Below are 15,222 nucleotides of genomic sequence, written 5' to 3'. Positions count from 1 at the left end.
AGTTGAAAACACTATAAATTCAAACTGAATGTAGTTGATGTGTAAACCTACCTGTGCTGGGTGAGCACATTCACTGCAGAGGGGTGGTTGGAGCAGTAACCGACATAAAGAGCCTTCATCTGTGGCATGAGGTTGAGAAAGAAGCCGCCCACCCTTTGCTGACTCTCTGGAAGCCTAAAGAAACACAGATAAAGTAGTATGAAAACTTTCATACACTGACAAGAAAATACAGTAGAGCAGAAATATATGGCATGTGGATGTGTGCTGTAGGCTGAAAGGAATACAAAATTATAATATATGATATATTCCACGGTCTATGCTCAAATCCAATATCCCTGTAATACAGTGGCCCAACACTAGATGCCCCTACACTTATATTATGAAACAGAAAGGATGCTGCTGCGGAGGGGCTGTATGTGTTAGGAGGGACTGACTTGGTGCACTCCTCCAGTGATTGGACGAGCATCTGCTGGAAGGTGCTGATCTCCTCGAGGTTGCCCAGAATCAGAGACACATCCGAGCTGCTCAGTCTGGGGGAAAAGACGAGATGGAAAAAACAAAGTGGTGATGACAAATTCAAAACTCATGTACTCAACCCAGCTTTGTTGTTTAAAAAATGTGCAAAGATCTGATTATCCAAGCTCCTGTTATACAATAAAAAAACACTGGTTCTGGTTTTTTCAAACTTTACTGTATGTGTAAATGAGTCATACTTGTCAATGCTCTGAAGAGGTCGCAGGTAGTTTGTCATGAGGCTCTGAAGGTCCTTGGAGTATTCTGTCTCTGTTTCTAAAATGTTCTGCAAAACCTGCAAAAAAAGGACAAAACAGCTTCAACTTAGAAAATGCCTATATCTCAAGAAGTGAAGATGGTTTTTATCAAACAGTTCTATTTCTTATTACAGTCACTCTTTCATGAATTAGTGCCTCAAATTTGAGCTATTAATCCATAAAATATTGTAACACCAGGTCAGTGTAATATTACTGAACAATTAAAAGATCCCATAAACTAATCTTGCAGAGTTGCTCCAAATATCCTTAATGCTTTGTTCAATAAAATGAATTCTTCTTAATTCATTGTAAAAATGGTTTTGCTGTATCCTGGTGATGCATGTCTAACTGATCAAAATATTACAAAGTGCAAGTTATTAATGACCTGAGTGACATCGTTCAACTACTGTATATAATGAACATATAATAAATCATATTGCATCATATCTATCATATCACAGGTGCATGAGATTTTCTGACCAATTAATGTTCCATTGTAATACAATCAACACTAATACAAAATATTGATTCATCACTTTTAACAGTTGCCTAAAATCTGTCAATATATTTCCTATACTGCAAGCATAGAAACAGGCAAACTGCAAACTAGGAAATGGTCAGTAATATTAGAGAAAAGGTCTAATAACAGAGACAAAATCTTTACATTTCAGCATTAGAGTAAAGAAGAGAGGAGAAACAAACAAATAAGAAAACAAAAATGTGAAAACATGGCTGATTTCAGATTACTGTAGTGCTGTGTCCTTACCAAGTTATAGTATGTCTTGCTGATTGCAGATGTGTCAAAGCCTTTAGGCGGGCTTTTAAGAGTTCCAGACTTGGGAGACACTTGTTTGTCTGTGACCAGAGAGAAAAGAAATTAATTAAGTCCTTCTGATTAAACACACGTCTGCCTAGCGTTTGGTCTAATTAGGCATGAAAATGCAACAGTTCAAAGACTATGGAGTCGCCTAACAAATGAAATATCATGTGTGAAAGTGGATTAGTAGGCAGTGTTTTGTCTTTGTCTGTGTCCTGCCCACATAAATGTTCATTCTAACGATCTTATCATGGCTTGTAATTCCTAAATTATCTCTGGATGTGTGGTGATATTACACCAATAAACAAATTAAGCATATCATATAATTATCCCAAGGAAAAATCATAAAATGATAAATTATATTTTGACCACTGCTCCTTAAAATCACCAATTAGACAAATCATTAAATGGGTTAGTGTACTATCAGTCAAACTGAGAATCAGATTTTGAGTTGCCGTCTCTTGCCACATGGCATCTCAACCAGTTTTACAAGTGAAAAACAACAGACCACAGCAGGCCTTGAGAGGCAACAGATGTGGGGCTGCATTACTGTCATAAGGCCATATGGAAGTGAAGTGACAAAGGCAGCTGTCATGTTGTGTACTGTTTGGCGATTATTGTCTGAGAGAGATGTGAAAACGTCTGTTTAGAATATAATTTAATCTTTCAAGCTGCTCTGTGATCATTCACAGAGGCATTCAGGGACGGAGACCTTTTTGTGATTATGTGGTTTGAGGGATGCAACTGCCTGTGTTCACTCCAAGTTTGAAAATAGCATCACATGATAAGCATTTGCATTAAAAACCCTGATAAGAGCATCCCTACCAAGCAACACAGTGAAATGTCTTACAAAGGTAGCAGAGGTACTTACCAGAGCCTTTGATTTCACGGACATAGTTGCTAGGAAACCACCCAGCCTTGCCGTTGAGCATCCCCTCCCACCAGCCACCGTCCTCCTGACGAGTCACACTGATGATATCACCCTTGTTAAAGGTGAGCTCATCCTCGTTGGTCTGCTGGAAGTTGAAACGTGCCTTCACCAGCAGCTGCTGTCCACTGTTTTCTGACATGTCCTGACAAACGAGGCACGGAGGGAAAGAAGCAAAAGGCAGAGTAAGCAGTGAGCAGAATAGACGTTTTGAGGTCAAGAGATGAAAGCTGGAAGAGGAAAACACGTGTCAACAAGAAGAGCTTTGCTATTAAACAAATCACTTCTCATCTATTTTGTGAAACAAATCCCACAAACATTGTGTAACATTTATTACTCATCAGTTTCACCCCTCAGAGACTCTACAAGCTTTAAGGTACAATCCATTGTGATTGCTTGTTTGCTGTTTTCCTGCAGTTGTTCATTGCTTTTCCATAATTGATGAAAATCAATCTTTATTTTAATTTTCTAGTAATTTTTTCCATCTATAACTAGCTGATTGTTTTGGCTGAATGATTGTTGGCTTAATTGAATTGTGACAGACAACAACTTTTTTCAAAACCATTGTTGGCTTTAATTCAACCAATGTGCCACTTCAACAATCCAAGTTTTTTAATTAATATATGTTCAGTTATAAACTGCTCATTTATGACCCAAAACCCGTATGTATTTGTACAAGCTACAAACAAACAAAACATCTTAACTGTCTTAACTATCTATTTATTATGACATAATTCTGTCCCATAACAACTTGGAGGCAGGGAACTGCCTCCAAGTTGTAAAATTACAATTACTGACCTACAACACTGAACTGATACACTGGATTGTTAATAATTAATATGAATGGACAAAATGCCAACAACACTTTAGAATATGATTCAAAACATTGCTACGAACAATGGACTGAAAGTGTAATGAAGACCTCGTCGACCACACTCTCAGGGTAGTTTTAGTAGTATCAGTCAGTGTTGGTCTTACCAGACTGCGAAACTGGTTTTGCAGCAGCTTGGAGGATCGGCCCAGTGAAGCCTGAGAGGACAGCGACTCAAAAGACTTGATACGGTGAGCTGAAGAGTGTCGGGCACACACTGAATCACTACCCACGCCAATATCTGGAGAGAAAGAAAAACAATAAATAGACCTGGTATCTACAGTCGGTGCCCACACACGTCTACCCGCCAGTCTTTCATAAAACAACCACCACATGTATCGTGAAACTCACACACATTGCACATGTTTTGACTAACCTGCAGTCACTTTATTCAGAGCTACGAGACTGCTCAGCACCTTTGAGAAGTTCAGTCCCAGCAGCAGGTCACTGGCCTCAAACGGCTGTGGGTGAGAGAGGACAGAGACAGGGTGAGTCAGAGAATGTGGGCGTGAGTGCCTGAGAGTAATCGGCAAGTGCATTTCCCTTTTAAAGATAATCGCTAATTCCAGTGCAGCAGCGCTGTGTCATCACTTGGCCACACTGAAAGCTCTGAGCAGTCAATCCATAACTCTCTTTATCTCTGACAGAAGTGGTGGGCGAAACACACAACCTCAGCAGATACAAGTATATCTGCAGCAGCTATAAACAAACACTATTTACAGTCGTCTGGATGCTGGTTGAATTATGCGTATTACAAATGCTACTGTTACGTGCTGAACTCCCCCTGTCTACTTCAGGAAAAGCACAAGCATTAAAGGATAATGCTGGCGATATTCTACCTTTTTATTATTGTCAACAAAGGCTATGTTAATGATTTTATCCTACTAATAAGTATTTCCTGCATAGCAAAAGACTGATATATAGAGTTAATTTGAAAATATTGCAATCCAATAACAATGCACTCTTACTAAAACCAGGTGTAAATGCAAAGGCCCGTGATCAGATTATCCAGACAACAACTCTAGATACAGATTGCATGTTAATACCAAGCATGATGATATAAGATCTAGGGCTGATTAATCTCTATTATTTGTTTGATTAATCAATTAATTGTTCACTCTACAAAATATTAAACACTGTTTTATAACTTAAAACAGCGTTATATAATATTAAATGGATTACCAAAATGTTGACTAATTGTTGACTAATCAATTAATCAGCTGTTTCAGCAGTACTGATAGGGCTAATTCCACCGTGCCATAGACCTCCATTGTTGTCCAAAAGCTGTTAAAACCACATTAATGAGCCATGGTGTTGCACTGAGTGACATGTTCCCTCATTATTTTGAATTTTGAGTCTGTTCAACATACACCATCCTGCTGCTGTTCATACTCACTAGCAAACCAATTGTGTTTTTATCCACGGCTGAAAACAGTCCCCAACAAATGCACACTTTGCTCCTCTTTTAGTACAGTTGGGTATCAAACCTCAACACTTTATTTGGTACTGGAATGGAACTTGTGCTGTTTTTATATTCTTTGATCAAATAGTTCCCAACTTACTAATGATTTTCTATATTTTTATAATTGTCAGCACATCTCATGTGCAGAGTCAAACCAACAATGAATTGATCCTACTTTCAAGTATTGTGTGTGTATCCAAAGCCTGATATATCTTATTTCTATGATGCTGTAGACTTCCGCTGTTCCAACTATCACGTCGCATCAAGTAATATCGGATGCTTTTTGTCCACACTGAATCCATTAAATATGCACTTCTGTTACCTCATGTAAACAAGACACATATCTATCAGCTGTGCACTCAAGATCAGATGGGTGAGTACTTGCTATCCTACGTTTGTACATTTTAAACAGAAAACACTTTATATTGTGATATTTAGATGTTTCTTTACTGGATATACAACCAATATAGTCAACGGCAACTTAACCAGAAACTTCCAGCTCCCTGGCAATCTCCCTCCAGCCAGAGGAGGTATCGTAGAGATAGCTCCTCATTTCAACTAAATGAATCAGCTGTTCCTTGTCCATGATGCGACAGGAAGTAAATAGAAACAGGGTGTCCAACAAAAATTCAGCTCAAAACGGCGTGCCGCATTGCGCTGCTTCACTCGCAGCCAGTTTTCCAATAGAAAACAAAGCAATCAAACTGATTTTGTTGCATTCAGTTAGGACACGGTGTAAAATGTCTGGGTTAGAGTCTGATTGATGTGACGAGTGTGAATAAACATCTGACGCACAAGAAGAAATGGTCAAATGTGATGGATTCATAGAACCGAAGTTCAGAAGATAACAATATATGCAACAGAAACAATGGAGACGTGCTAAGAGGGAGAGACTGAGAGCAACAGTCAACACTAACGTTATCTTGGTCTAAGTGGTAAGCGCTGATAGAACTTTGTGGTTAAAACTTGGATTCTTTATTGCCTCCAGTCATCAACAGCATAACACAGCAGCCAAAGGGAAAAAGTGGTATGTCTGTTGCACATATAATCATGTGGTCCGGACATTTCCACATCCAGGTACAGAGCACGGAACTATTACTATACAATTACTAGACTGTTTTCAGTCTTTGGAGCTGTTTCTAAACAAACTACCATGCCTATACTCTTTATGACAGAGGAATATGACACCCAGTGCAACAGTGTGACTCACTGACGTGTTTTTAATAGTTTTTGGACAACAACGGAGGTTTACAGCACAGAGGAATAAGATATTTCAGGCTTTGGATACATGCACAATACTTGGAAGTGGGATGAATTCATTGTTGGTTTGGCTCTGCATATGAGATTTGCTGAAAATAAGAGAAATATAGAAAATTGCCAGCCATATCCTTCAAGAATCGCATTGGCACAACTATTGAAAAATTTCAAATAGCCAAATGTCTGAGTCACATTTGCTAAAAACTAGAGTGCCCACATTTTTAAGGAGTTCCTTAGTCTTTTAAAAACTTCACATTTGTGACCTAATTTTAAAGAATTAGATTTTCAGAAGCAACAAATAGGACTGAGAGCCACAGACATGATAGGAGAGTCAAAGTATTGAGATACTGAGTGATACACTGCTGGTTTTGGTCCTTTAAAAGGATTTGTTGACAACAACAAAAATGTAGAATAATGCCAGCCTTATCCTTTAACTCCAGTAAAAGTGTAAGCAGTGTGTGTGCATGTCAGCGTGACTTTCACTGGCCTCTTGGTTAGTATGAATGGCAGTGATTGTATCTCTGCTGATGACTGTAGTCGTCCTCTCTCTTCCTGTGTAACGGCTTCAAGTGATTAGTTACTCTCGCTTCAGTAATAGAGGATGAGTGACTGTGAGATAGAGTCTTTTTCATCTTCCGCTCTGATTACAGATAAGCCCAGAGGGAATATGTGTATGATTGTGTGTGTTTGCAAAGAGAGTTTGTGTGTGAGTGTGTACAAGCTACTGGAAAACTAGATGTCCTTGTGAGCATTCATGTGAAAGCACCCTCTTCCTCACCCGTCTATACTTTCACCCACCCCATTTCTTTCCCAGAGTATCTGCAAAATTTGAGCTCTTCTACCAACTTATGACTCAATCCAACAGGCTCTCCGTTAGAGGAAAAGCCACCAATCTCTTCACAGTGAAACATGATGAATGATGATCATTAAACATTCATTGCAGGGACACAATGAACATGACTTAGATGACAAGCTTAGACATGTCTGCTAGACCTCAGTATCACAGTCTCAAAGCAGGCAGAAACAATAGTGCAACACCCCTCTGTGACTCAGCAGGCTACTGGGAGCAAATTGCTCTCACACTTGTCATGAGTGAGGAAATGAGTGTTTACCTGCGTAGGGTGTCAAAACCAACTACTCCATGTATGCTACAGTTAATGATTATATGTGACCGTAAGTGTACTGAATAATAAACTTAAGTTAGCTCATCACAGTGTCACAGTATCACAATACATCTGTGTACAGTGAGAGAGCTAAGAATACATACAGTGCAGTCAGTATGTATTTAAACAGTGACAGTGGATGAAAATGAAACAATGAGATGTGTTTATATTGAGTGGGCAGCGTAGGACTCAATCCTTTCCTTAACACAGTCCCCCAATTTTAGGACACTGCAACAGGACAACAATCCTAAACATACATATATCAGGTAGCCAAGCTGCAACAGTGCACTGTTCTCCACTGGCCACGTCAGTTACCTGACCTCAATCAACTGATCATGTGTTTCAGTTCCTGAAGACCAGACTGAAGACAAAAAGTCCCCCAAACAAGCAAGAAGTGAAGATTATTGCTCGCCTGATACTGGATTTCCGAGGCCTGATATCATAATTGTTATTTGAGAGTTTAAAAAGTCTGATTTGATTCATCAGGGCAGCCAATTGATAGATTTAGCTCTGGTAAAGATCGTTGCAGTACAACCTGCTGCTGACTCCTCTGAATCGTAGACTTAGGCCAGTCATTGACTGCAAGCCAAATTAGAGCTGCAACAATGAGTCAATCAAAAATTAATCTTCATATTAATGAAAATTAATTTTAGTAATCGATTATTTGTTTGTTCTTTTTTAAGCAAATATGTCAAATTTGCTGGATTTATCTTCTCAAAGTGATTATTTAAGGCTTTTCTTTGTCATACATGATAGTAAACTGAATATCTTTGGGTTTTGGTTGTTCAGTTGGTTGTTTGGACAAAATACAACATTTAAAGACATAACCATTGACTCGAACTATGACAGTAATTTTCACTATTTTCTGATATTTTATAGAGAAAACAATTAATCAGTTAATTAAGAAAATAATCAGCTGAAAGATGAAACCATAGTGAAAATAATTGTTAGTTGCAGCCCTAAACCAAACTTTACTAAACTAAGTCTATCTTTATAAGTTTTGGGGTGTTTGGGGATAAAATTTGTATCTGTATCTGTACCTGTAAGGTATCTGATGAACATGTAAACAGCCTAAAATTAATCCAGAATGTCAGAAAACCGCAATTCAAATGCAAACTGCCGGAGTAAAGAGCAACGCAACAAAAATGTGAGTCACTATGTAAATACTTCAAAATTGTACTATGTGTCCAATGTGGTTGCTTTATAATACAACAACCTTTTGTTAATAGCAAAGAATTCAAGCTCTCTCATTAGTGAAGACAGATCTGTGATCACTGTCAGGGTAGGCGGAGGCTGAGGTTACTATTGCAGAGGGACCACAGGGGTCATGGGAACTCTAATGATCACTTCCTGTGGTCAAACACATTAGAAGTGAAAGGTCAGTAACAGCAGCTGTCCAAATGTCAGACACGGTCTACTCAGGAACATCTAATCAGGAACAAGTATACAAATTAGATCCCGACTAGACGTGTAAACACAGTTGATGCTCAGCCAAACGTCCAGCTTAACTCCATCTAAAAGAGGCAGGTCAGGACTGCAAAAGCACAGCGTCTATCTGTCTGTCCTGCTCTCATGTAAGCGGCCACTGCTCTAATCTGCAGCCGCAACTACCTGGGTTCAGAGCCAGCAGTTCTCTGGGCTCTGGAGAAGATCCATCTTTGCTCTACAGATGGTGAGCCAAAGCACTGCCAAGTCCCAAACTAACTGTAATCCTGCTCTGTCCAGTTCACATATTTAAACACTCCAGCACGCACCGACTAAACATAGCCTTAAAAAAAATAAAAAAATTTAAAAAAAGACAGGAAATTGGTGACAGTACTGACTTCAGCATCTCCTCCGGTGAAGAAGCATCACATAAACCAGTAGATAAAGGAGACAATTTGACTATTTGCTACTAATAAAACCGCAGATTATTCCTTGCTCAAGCCTGTCCCTGCAGTGAGCCAAAACAAACAGAGGCCATTTCCAATAAAATCATGATGGATGCCGTTTGCTTCTCTGGCATTCTTGTAACTACCAAAACTACTAAAGGGCATGTTTCAGCACTCCATATGACAGGGCTCTGTCTCACCCCATCTGCACCTCTTGTTCTGTGGCTGGAGACTCGGTTAAAGAGAGGCAATGCTGAGGAACACTGACTTTCATTGTCACACTAGGATGGTTCAATGACCCCTCTATGCACTGGCCAACACACAGCAGTACACAGCACGCTGTCCTCAGTTTGCTTATGGTAGTATTCTTACTAGCCATGACTGCAACCCCACTCAAACATTTCTATATATGCCTGCAAGGGCGAGGTGGACGTGTTTAGACTTAACACCTTATAATACCAAGACTGTGTCATTACTATGTTAGAACAAGACCACAGTCCTGTACTGATGATAGCTACAGTAGCTGTCTGTTGTTAGCAAGAAAACATGTTTCTACAATGGCTAGTGTGAACTGCTGGTGACAATAAAGCCACGCAGGAGCCCCAGGACAAAGCTCTGCATTAATTAGAGAGCGTAAACAGTAGCTATAGTCGCTTCTACACGTGTAAATCATACACTGGAATATGTAGACAGGCTACAATGTAATCATTTTTATCAATGGGCGTCCCTTGAAGTTGCTAAAATGTTGCAAATGTGTCGCCACTGGACGGACAAGCTCACAAGCTCTGCGCGGGGCGATGGGTGATTGTTCTCGGCTGCTAGCTCACTCCTCCTCCCTCCGTCCGTCCGTCCGTCCGTCCACTCCGTCAAGCCCATTGTTTATTGTATCTCGTCTTTAACACGCACACGCTGCGTTTCAAACTTCACCTCTCTCACTGTGTAACATGCGGACCGGTGTGATGTAAACGACAGGTAACCACAAGTCTTACCTCGACGCGGAACGATGTGCAGCCCTTGAGAAACTCCTTTATGTTGTTCAGGCACTCGCCGTCGTTTTTCGGTTCTTGGTAAATCTGAAAAGACGGGAAAATGCTGGTTAGAGACACGCTTCCAGTTCACGCTGCGGGTTTCTTGCTTTTCACACTGCGGTTTTCTGAGAGTTTAACAGCCCTAAAAATGCTTCTTCTTTCTCGAGACGCATTCTACAGTCTCTCTGTGTTTTGACACTCCGGGAGGCTGAACACAAATCCCGCAGCGGGGAAGTGGAGGAGGCTGTGGAGCTGGGTCGAGGGAAATGACGTTGACTAATAGAGATCCCCATTGATGCTGTTGTAACTTATGGCTTCACTGGCTTGTCCAATAACCTTTGTCATCACAGTGGATAGAGGATTAATAGATTTTTTTTTTAATTTAAAAAATCACTGATTGGGGATAGAGGTGGACAAGATAACAGAAAACCTCACTGTATGACAATTTACAGCACAATACAGCCTCCAAAATGACCATAAAGTCGGATTAACATCTCTCTATAACATCATAATTTTCACAAAGTAAAGATTTATTGTAGAACTAATGTATTTCAGGGCTACAACTAATGATTATTTTCATTATCAATTAATCTCTTGATTATTTCCTCGATTGATCGATTAGTTGTTTGGTTTTTGCTGAGTCCCGACCAACATTCCAAAATCAAAGATATTCAGTGTACCATCATAAAGGACTTAAGAAACCAGAAAATATTCACATTTAAGAAGCTGGAACCAGAACATTTCCGCATTTTTTCTTAAAAAAATAATGAAATGATTAATCGAAATGAAATAATCAAATGAAAATAACTGGAGATTCATTTACTGCCAACTGACTTATTGATTAATCAAGTAATCGTTGCAGCTCTAATGTATTTGTTGTTAGGTGTACCTATTCAACTGTATCCAACCAATAGAGGATTTTAACGTCTGATCTGATGACTTCATCTTTTACCCAGGACATGTATAAACATTTTTTATAAGGAACCTTTAAATTTGGTTATTGAAGGATTGTGACCGAGATATGAACAAACTGGGACATTTTTTTCAGGTGAAAAATAAACGTGTCAGTGCTCCCTGGTGGACAAACAATGTAAATTATCTTTGGTATGTCTTTACTGCAATTTTAGATTAAATTAGATCATATTAATAATCCACAGAGGGGTAACTAGTATGCAGATACCAACATATCCGCAACCAGCTAAAATCTGCATTTATTTAATGCATATATATATAAAGTATAAACAGAATCCTGAAATTAATCACTTACCAGTGTCTGTGAAGCAACAAATGAAGTCACATAGTCTATGAGACATATAGGATATCTAAAGTATGAAGTAATACACCTCAAAACTGTTGAAAAGATATCTTAGTCTCCCATTTACCTTTTACTGCAGGGCCATTTTTTCAGCTCCTTGGTTTTCCTTATTTCTAGCATTTCCTAATACTTTTTATTCTTTTCAAATTTTCCATTTTCCTCAAACATTTTACTTGCATTTACCCCATTTGACTCATAATGTCACACATTCTCTACACATTTCTCATTTTCCTCAATTTCATTTTTCTCTTACTTCTCATCTTCCTTGTTGGTGTTATGATAATTCAAAGGTCATGTTGTCTGAGTATGTCCAGGACAAACATTAATCTAGGGTGTGTGCATGTCACATGCGGGCTAGTGCAACAAAAACAGAATGTCACTGATACATGACATTTTTAGATTATGTAAAAATGAACAATATCCTCACCTTGCCTCTCTTGAAAGAATAGATGCAAGTGAGGGAGGAAAAGAGGCATGCTTTTGAAAGAACCATGATATACTGTATACAGTATATCATCTGTAGTGTATATATTAATAGATCTGGCATCTACCCAGATAGCAACTGACATCTGGCCCAGTTGTGGCCCACATCTCCCACTTTCTTCTGGCCCACATACAGTAATGCCTGGACTGACAGTAATGACTGAACCTGAGCGTGGCTACTGAACCAAATGAGGGCCACATCTCAGGAATGGCATGGGCCACATCCAGGCCAGATAGTAACTGGAAATGGCTAACCAATGATGCATCAGATACTGCCCAGGGACTAAAGAAACATAGCCTATTCATTATTACATAAACAACAAGGAAAAGTGGAATTAACAGAGAAAAATGAGAATCATTTGCATGGGAATGCATTGGGAAAATGTAAAATATAATTATTAGAAGTGTAGTAGAAGTATAGTGGTAGTACTTAGGGCGTGACTGATGAATCAGCCAAGCCGGTGTATTTGTTTGTTTATCCCACGTTAGAATATTATGTTGGCAAATAATTAATATGAAATTGCAGCACAGAGATGCCAAAAATATGTCTGAGGTCATTTAGGAACACACCTCCATTGCATAATTTATCATTTATCATCACCATTGACATGTTTATTTTTTTACTGTAAAATGTCTTTGTCAGTACATATCTTACTTACATTTTTTAAAAACCAAATTTAAGTGATCCTTATTTTAAAAAATGTTTATGTTTATTTAAGTGTGAAAAAATAGGAATACTGGCCAACATATCACTATTGGATTTTTTAAAAATCATAAATAAAATCCAGTTTTGAACAGGCTATAAAAAGTATTAACCCATTTTGTTTATATATTCAATTATACTTTTGGCTCATCAGATCTATTAGCATTTGTTGCTTCAGGGTCTCCACAGATGTGGCCATTGTTCTTATGACTTGAGAGTTGCAGAATCGTGTCTTTCCAGCAGGGAAGAAAAAGATTTTGATTTATGGCTTCATTTTTGCCATTTCACATCCTTTCATACACATAAGCAATATGTTTGTATACCTGTAACTACATCAAAGTAGTGATTATTTTATCATTGCAACAGTTAGTTTGATAATGTGAGCATATTGTTGTAGGGTAGGACGTAGGTCTTGAGGTCAGAACAGTTTACAAGTTAAGGAAAATCTTCTTAGCAGTTATGTGAAGAACATAATCTCTAAAGAACAACCTCCCTAAATGAGATGACAGATCAGATTTAACAGAGTTTAGATCTGCAATATATTATCAGAATATGTCACATATGAATATCAGATACCAACCTCCCAACTGTTTCCCCCTTTTCAAACATGCCTAAGGATAGATGATTGCAGATAAAGTATTTTAGAGAGGCTGCTTTTATCCTCCATCAGATGCTCTCATGTCATCAACAAAATGGTGAAAAATTATGTCACAAAAATTAAATAGCACTGACATTTAACAGGCACATTTCTCACGCTATGTGGAGTTGCAGGGATGCCTTTTTTTTTAAAGAAAACATTGCCTCCCTTAGGTAGCTGCCTCAGCTGGCTGTTGCTATACGTTGACAGACACAAACACTGCGCTGTTGCTTTAAAAGGGGAGGGGGTCCATCTGTGTCTGTGTACGCCTTTGCAGTCAATGGCGGCCCACTCTTATAGCTGTGGTCTGTGTACAGATAGCCAGTCACCCCTGGCTGATCATAGACTGTGTGCACTGTGTATTAAAATACATTGGCACACAAACCACATCACCCTGGATTAAAGAGGAATTTTAAAGAGGGGCTTCAAACGATACTAACGCAGATCTTTTAAGTGTTTGGACCATGCATTAAAACATATCAGACGAGGCCTCCATTATTAAGAGCATAAAGCATATACTGTATACTGCCTAGCCTCTTTGATCAATCAATTTCCCTGTTGCTGTGATGTTGCCTATTTTAGAGATCAATACGCAGCGGCCTTTCTTTCTTTTCTTTTCTTTTTTTTACATGCTGACATGTGCAACCATATAGCATAGGCTGTTTTCGCAGACAATAACCCTGGCTGTCGTGACCTACAAAAGAAATCGCCTCATGGACCACTGGGCAGAAAGAGAAGCCAGACAACAAACCGCGTCGGTTTCACGGATCTGGGCAGCACACAGACACGCCGACGGGGCGGGCGGTTGGTTTATGCGGAGGGGAGAGCGGGGGTAGGGGTGGGAGGGGAGGTGGGGGGGTTATTGCCCTTACTTTCTCCGTGGACCCCGGGCTGAGCCGCTCCAGCAGTCTACACAACACCACTCCATCTTTCAAGGAGGTCTGCAGAAATGCTTCAGGATCCGAGATGGTCTTCTTCGGCGATTCCAGCACCCCGAGCGTAATCAACCATGTAACCGTCTGTTCCGCCGAATTCATGTCCAATCACAACAGATCCTATTCAACAAAGCGGCGGTGTGTGTGGGTATCTTAACAGCTTGCTGCCCCGGTTACGCTGTCATCTGTGCGTTAAAGAACAGACGCATAATTAATCCCAAAAAATGATGCATGAGATGTCGATGAGAGAGAGAGAGAGAGAGAGGGAGAGAGAGAGCAGGAGAAAGAGAGAGAGAGACCTCGGGTGGATGCGGATGACGGCTGTGCTGGTGGAAAAATCAGCAGGTCTGGTTTCCTCCCTTGAATGGTGTGTGTGTGTGTGTGTGTGTGTGTGTGTGTGTGTGTGTGTGTGTGTGTGTGTGTGTGTGTGTGTGTGTGTGTGTGTGTGTGTGTGTTCCCCCTCTAACCTGGCAAGCTGTCAAGTGCGGTTCGTTGTGATGCGTTGAGGCAGCGGACTGCATAGGCTACATGCGCATCACAGCCGCCAGCCACTCATCCATTGGATGACATCACACAAGAGGGACAAGCCAGTCCAACCAGTAGTTAATGGCACTTCAGCATGACATGAACAGGCTTTCTCTGTGTGGCTTTGCATATCCTGCGCTTTTATCCGTTTATTATAACCACGCCACAGGCTATCTGTTGTTATCTGCTGTAAGCTGTGCTGTTTTGGACAGGGCTCAATTCATAAGGGGGTTAGCAGGAGAGCAGAAAAGTCTGGTATAAAGCAACAGTCTAAATAATGTCACTGTCTTTAAATTGCACATAGTCGTAACACAAAAACGGGTTGGATAATTTGATGAAAACGGCTGGATTTCAGACATGATGATCTACTTTAACCAGAAAATACCTCATTGATACAGTGGTTCCCAATAGGATAAATCTGAGGGGCAACAGTAGGTTACTTTGTTGTATTTTTCCT

General features: G+C 39.7%; 1 protein-coding gene across 5 annotated transcripts in view; it reads right to left on the bottom strand.

Moving 5' to 3' along the window:
• Positions 1 to 15,222, bottom strand: part of arhgef7a (Rho guanine nucleotide exchange factor (GEF) 7a) — a 33,080-nt gene that overhangs the window by 13,629 nt on the left and 4,229 nt on the right. The window contains exons 1-10 of one of the 5 annotated variants that reach the window (XM_042426144.1): positions 14,540 to 14,597; positions 14,178 to 14,425; positions 10,129 to 10,212; positions 3,763 to 3,847; positions 3,494 to 3,627; positions 2,459 to 2,660; positions 1,537 to 1,625; positions 714 to 808; positions 435 to 530; positions 52 to 174 (exon numbers count right to left, since the gene is read on the bottom strand). In XM_042426144.1, the coding sequence (XP_042282078.1) occupies positions 52 to 174; positions 435 to 530; positions 714 to 808; positions 1,537 to 1,625; positions 2,459 to 2,660; positions 3,494 to 3,627; positions 3,763 to 3,847; positions 10,129 to 10,212; positions 14,178 to 14,342 (1,073 nt within the window). In that variant the 5' untranslated portion in view covers positions 14,343 to 14,425; positions 14,540 to 14,597. Of the gene's footprint in view, positions 1 to 51; positions 175 to 434; positions 531 to 713; positions 809 to 1,536; positions 1,626 to 2,458; positions 2,661 to 3,493; positions 3,628 to 3,762; positions 3,848 to 10,128; positions 10,213 to 14,177; positions 14,438 to 14,539; positions 14,598 to 14,707; positions 14,727 to 15,222 lie in introns of those variants that run through there. The other 4 variants (XM_042426147.1, XM_042426149.1, XM_042426146.1 and 1 more) reach the window with 4 other exon arrangements.

Source organism: Thunnus maccoyii, chromosome 11 (genome assembly GCF_910596095.1).
Source record: "Thunnus maccoyii chromosome 11, fThuMac1.1, whole genome shotgun sequence".
Taxonomy (NCBI): Eukaryota; Metazoa; Chordata; class Actinopteri; order Scombriformes; family Scombridae; genus Thunnus; species Thunnus maccoyii.
This window is presented reverse-complemented; position numbering and strand designations above follow the sequence as displayed.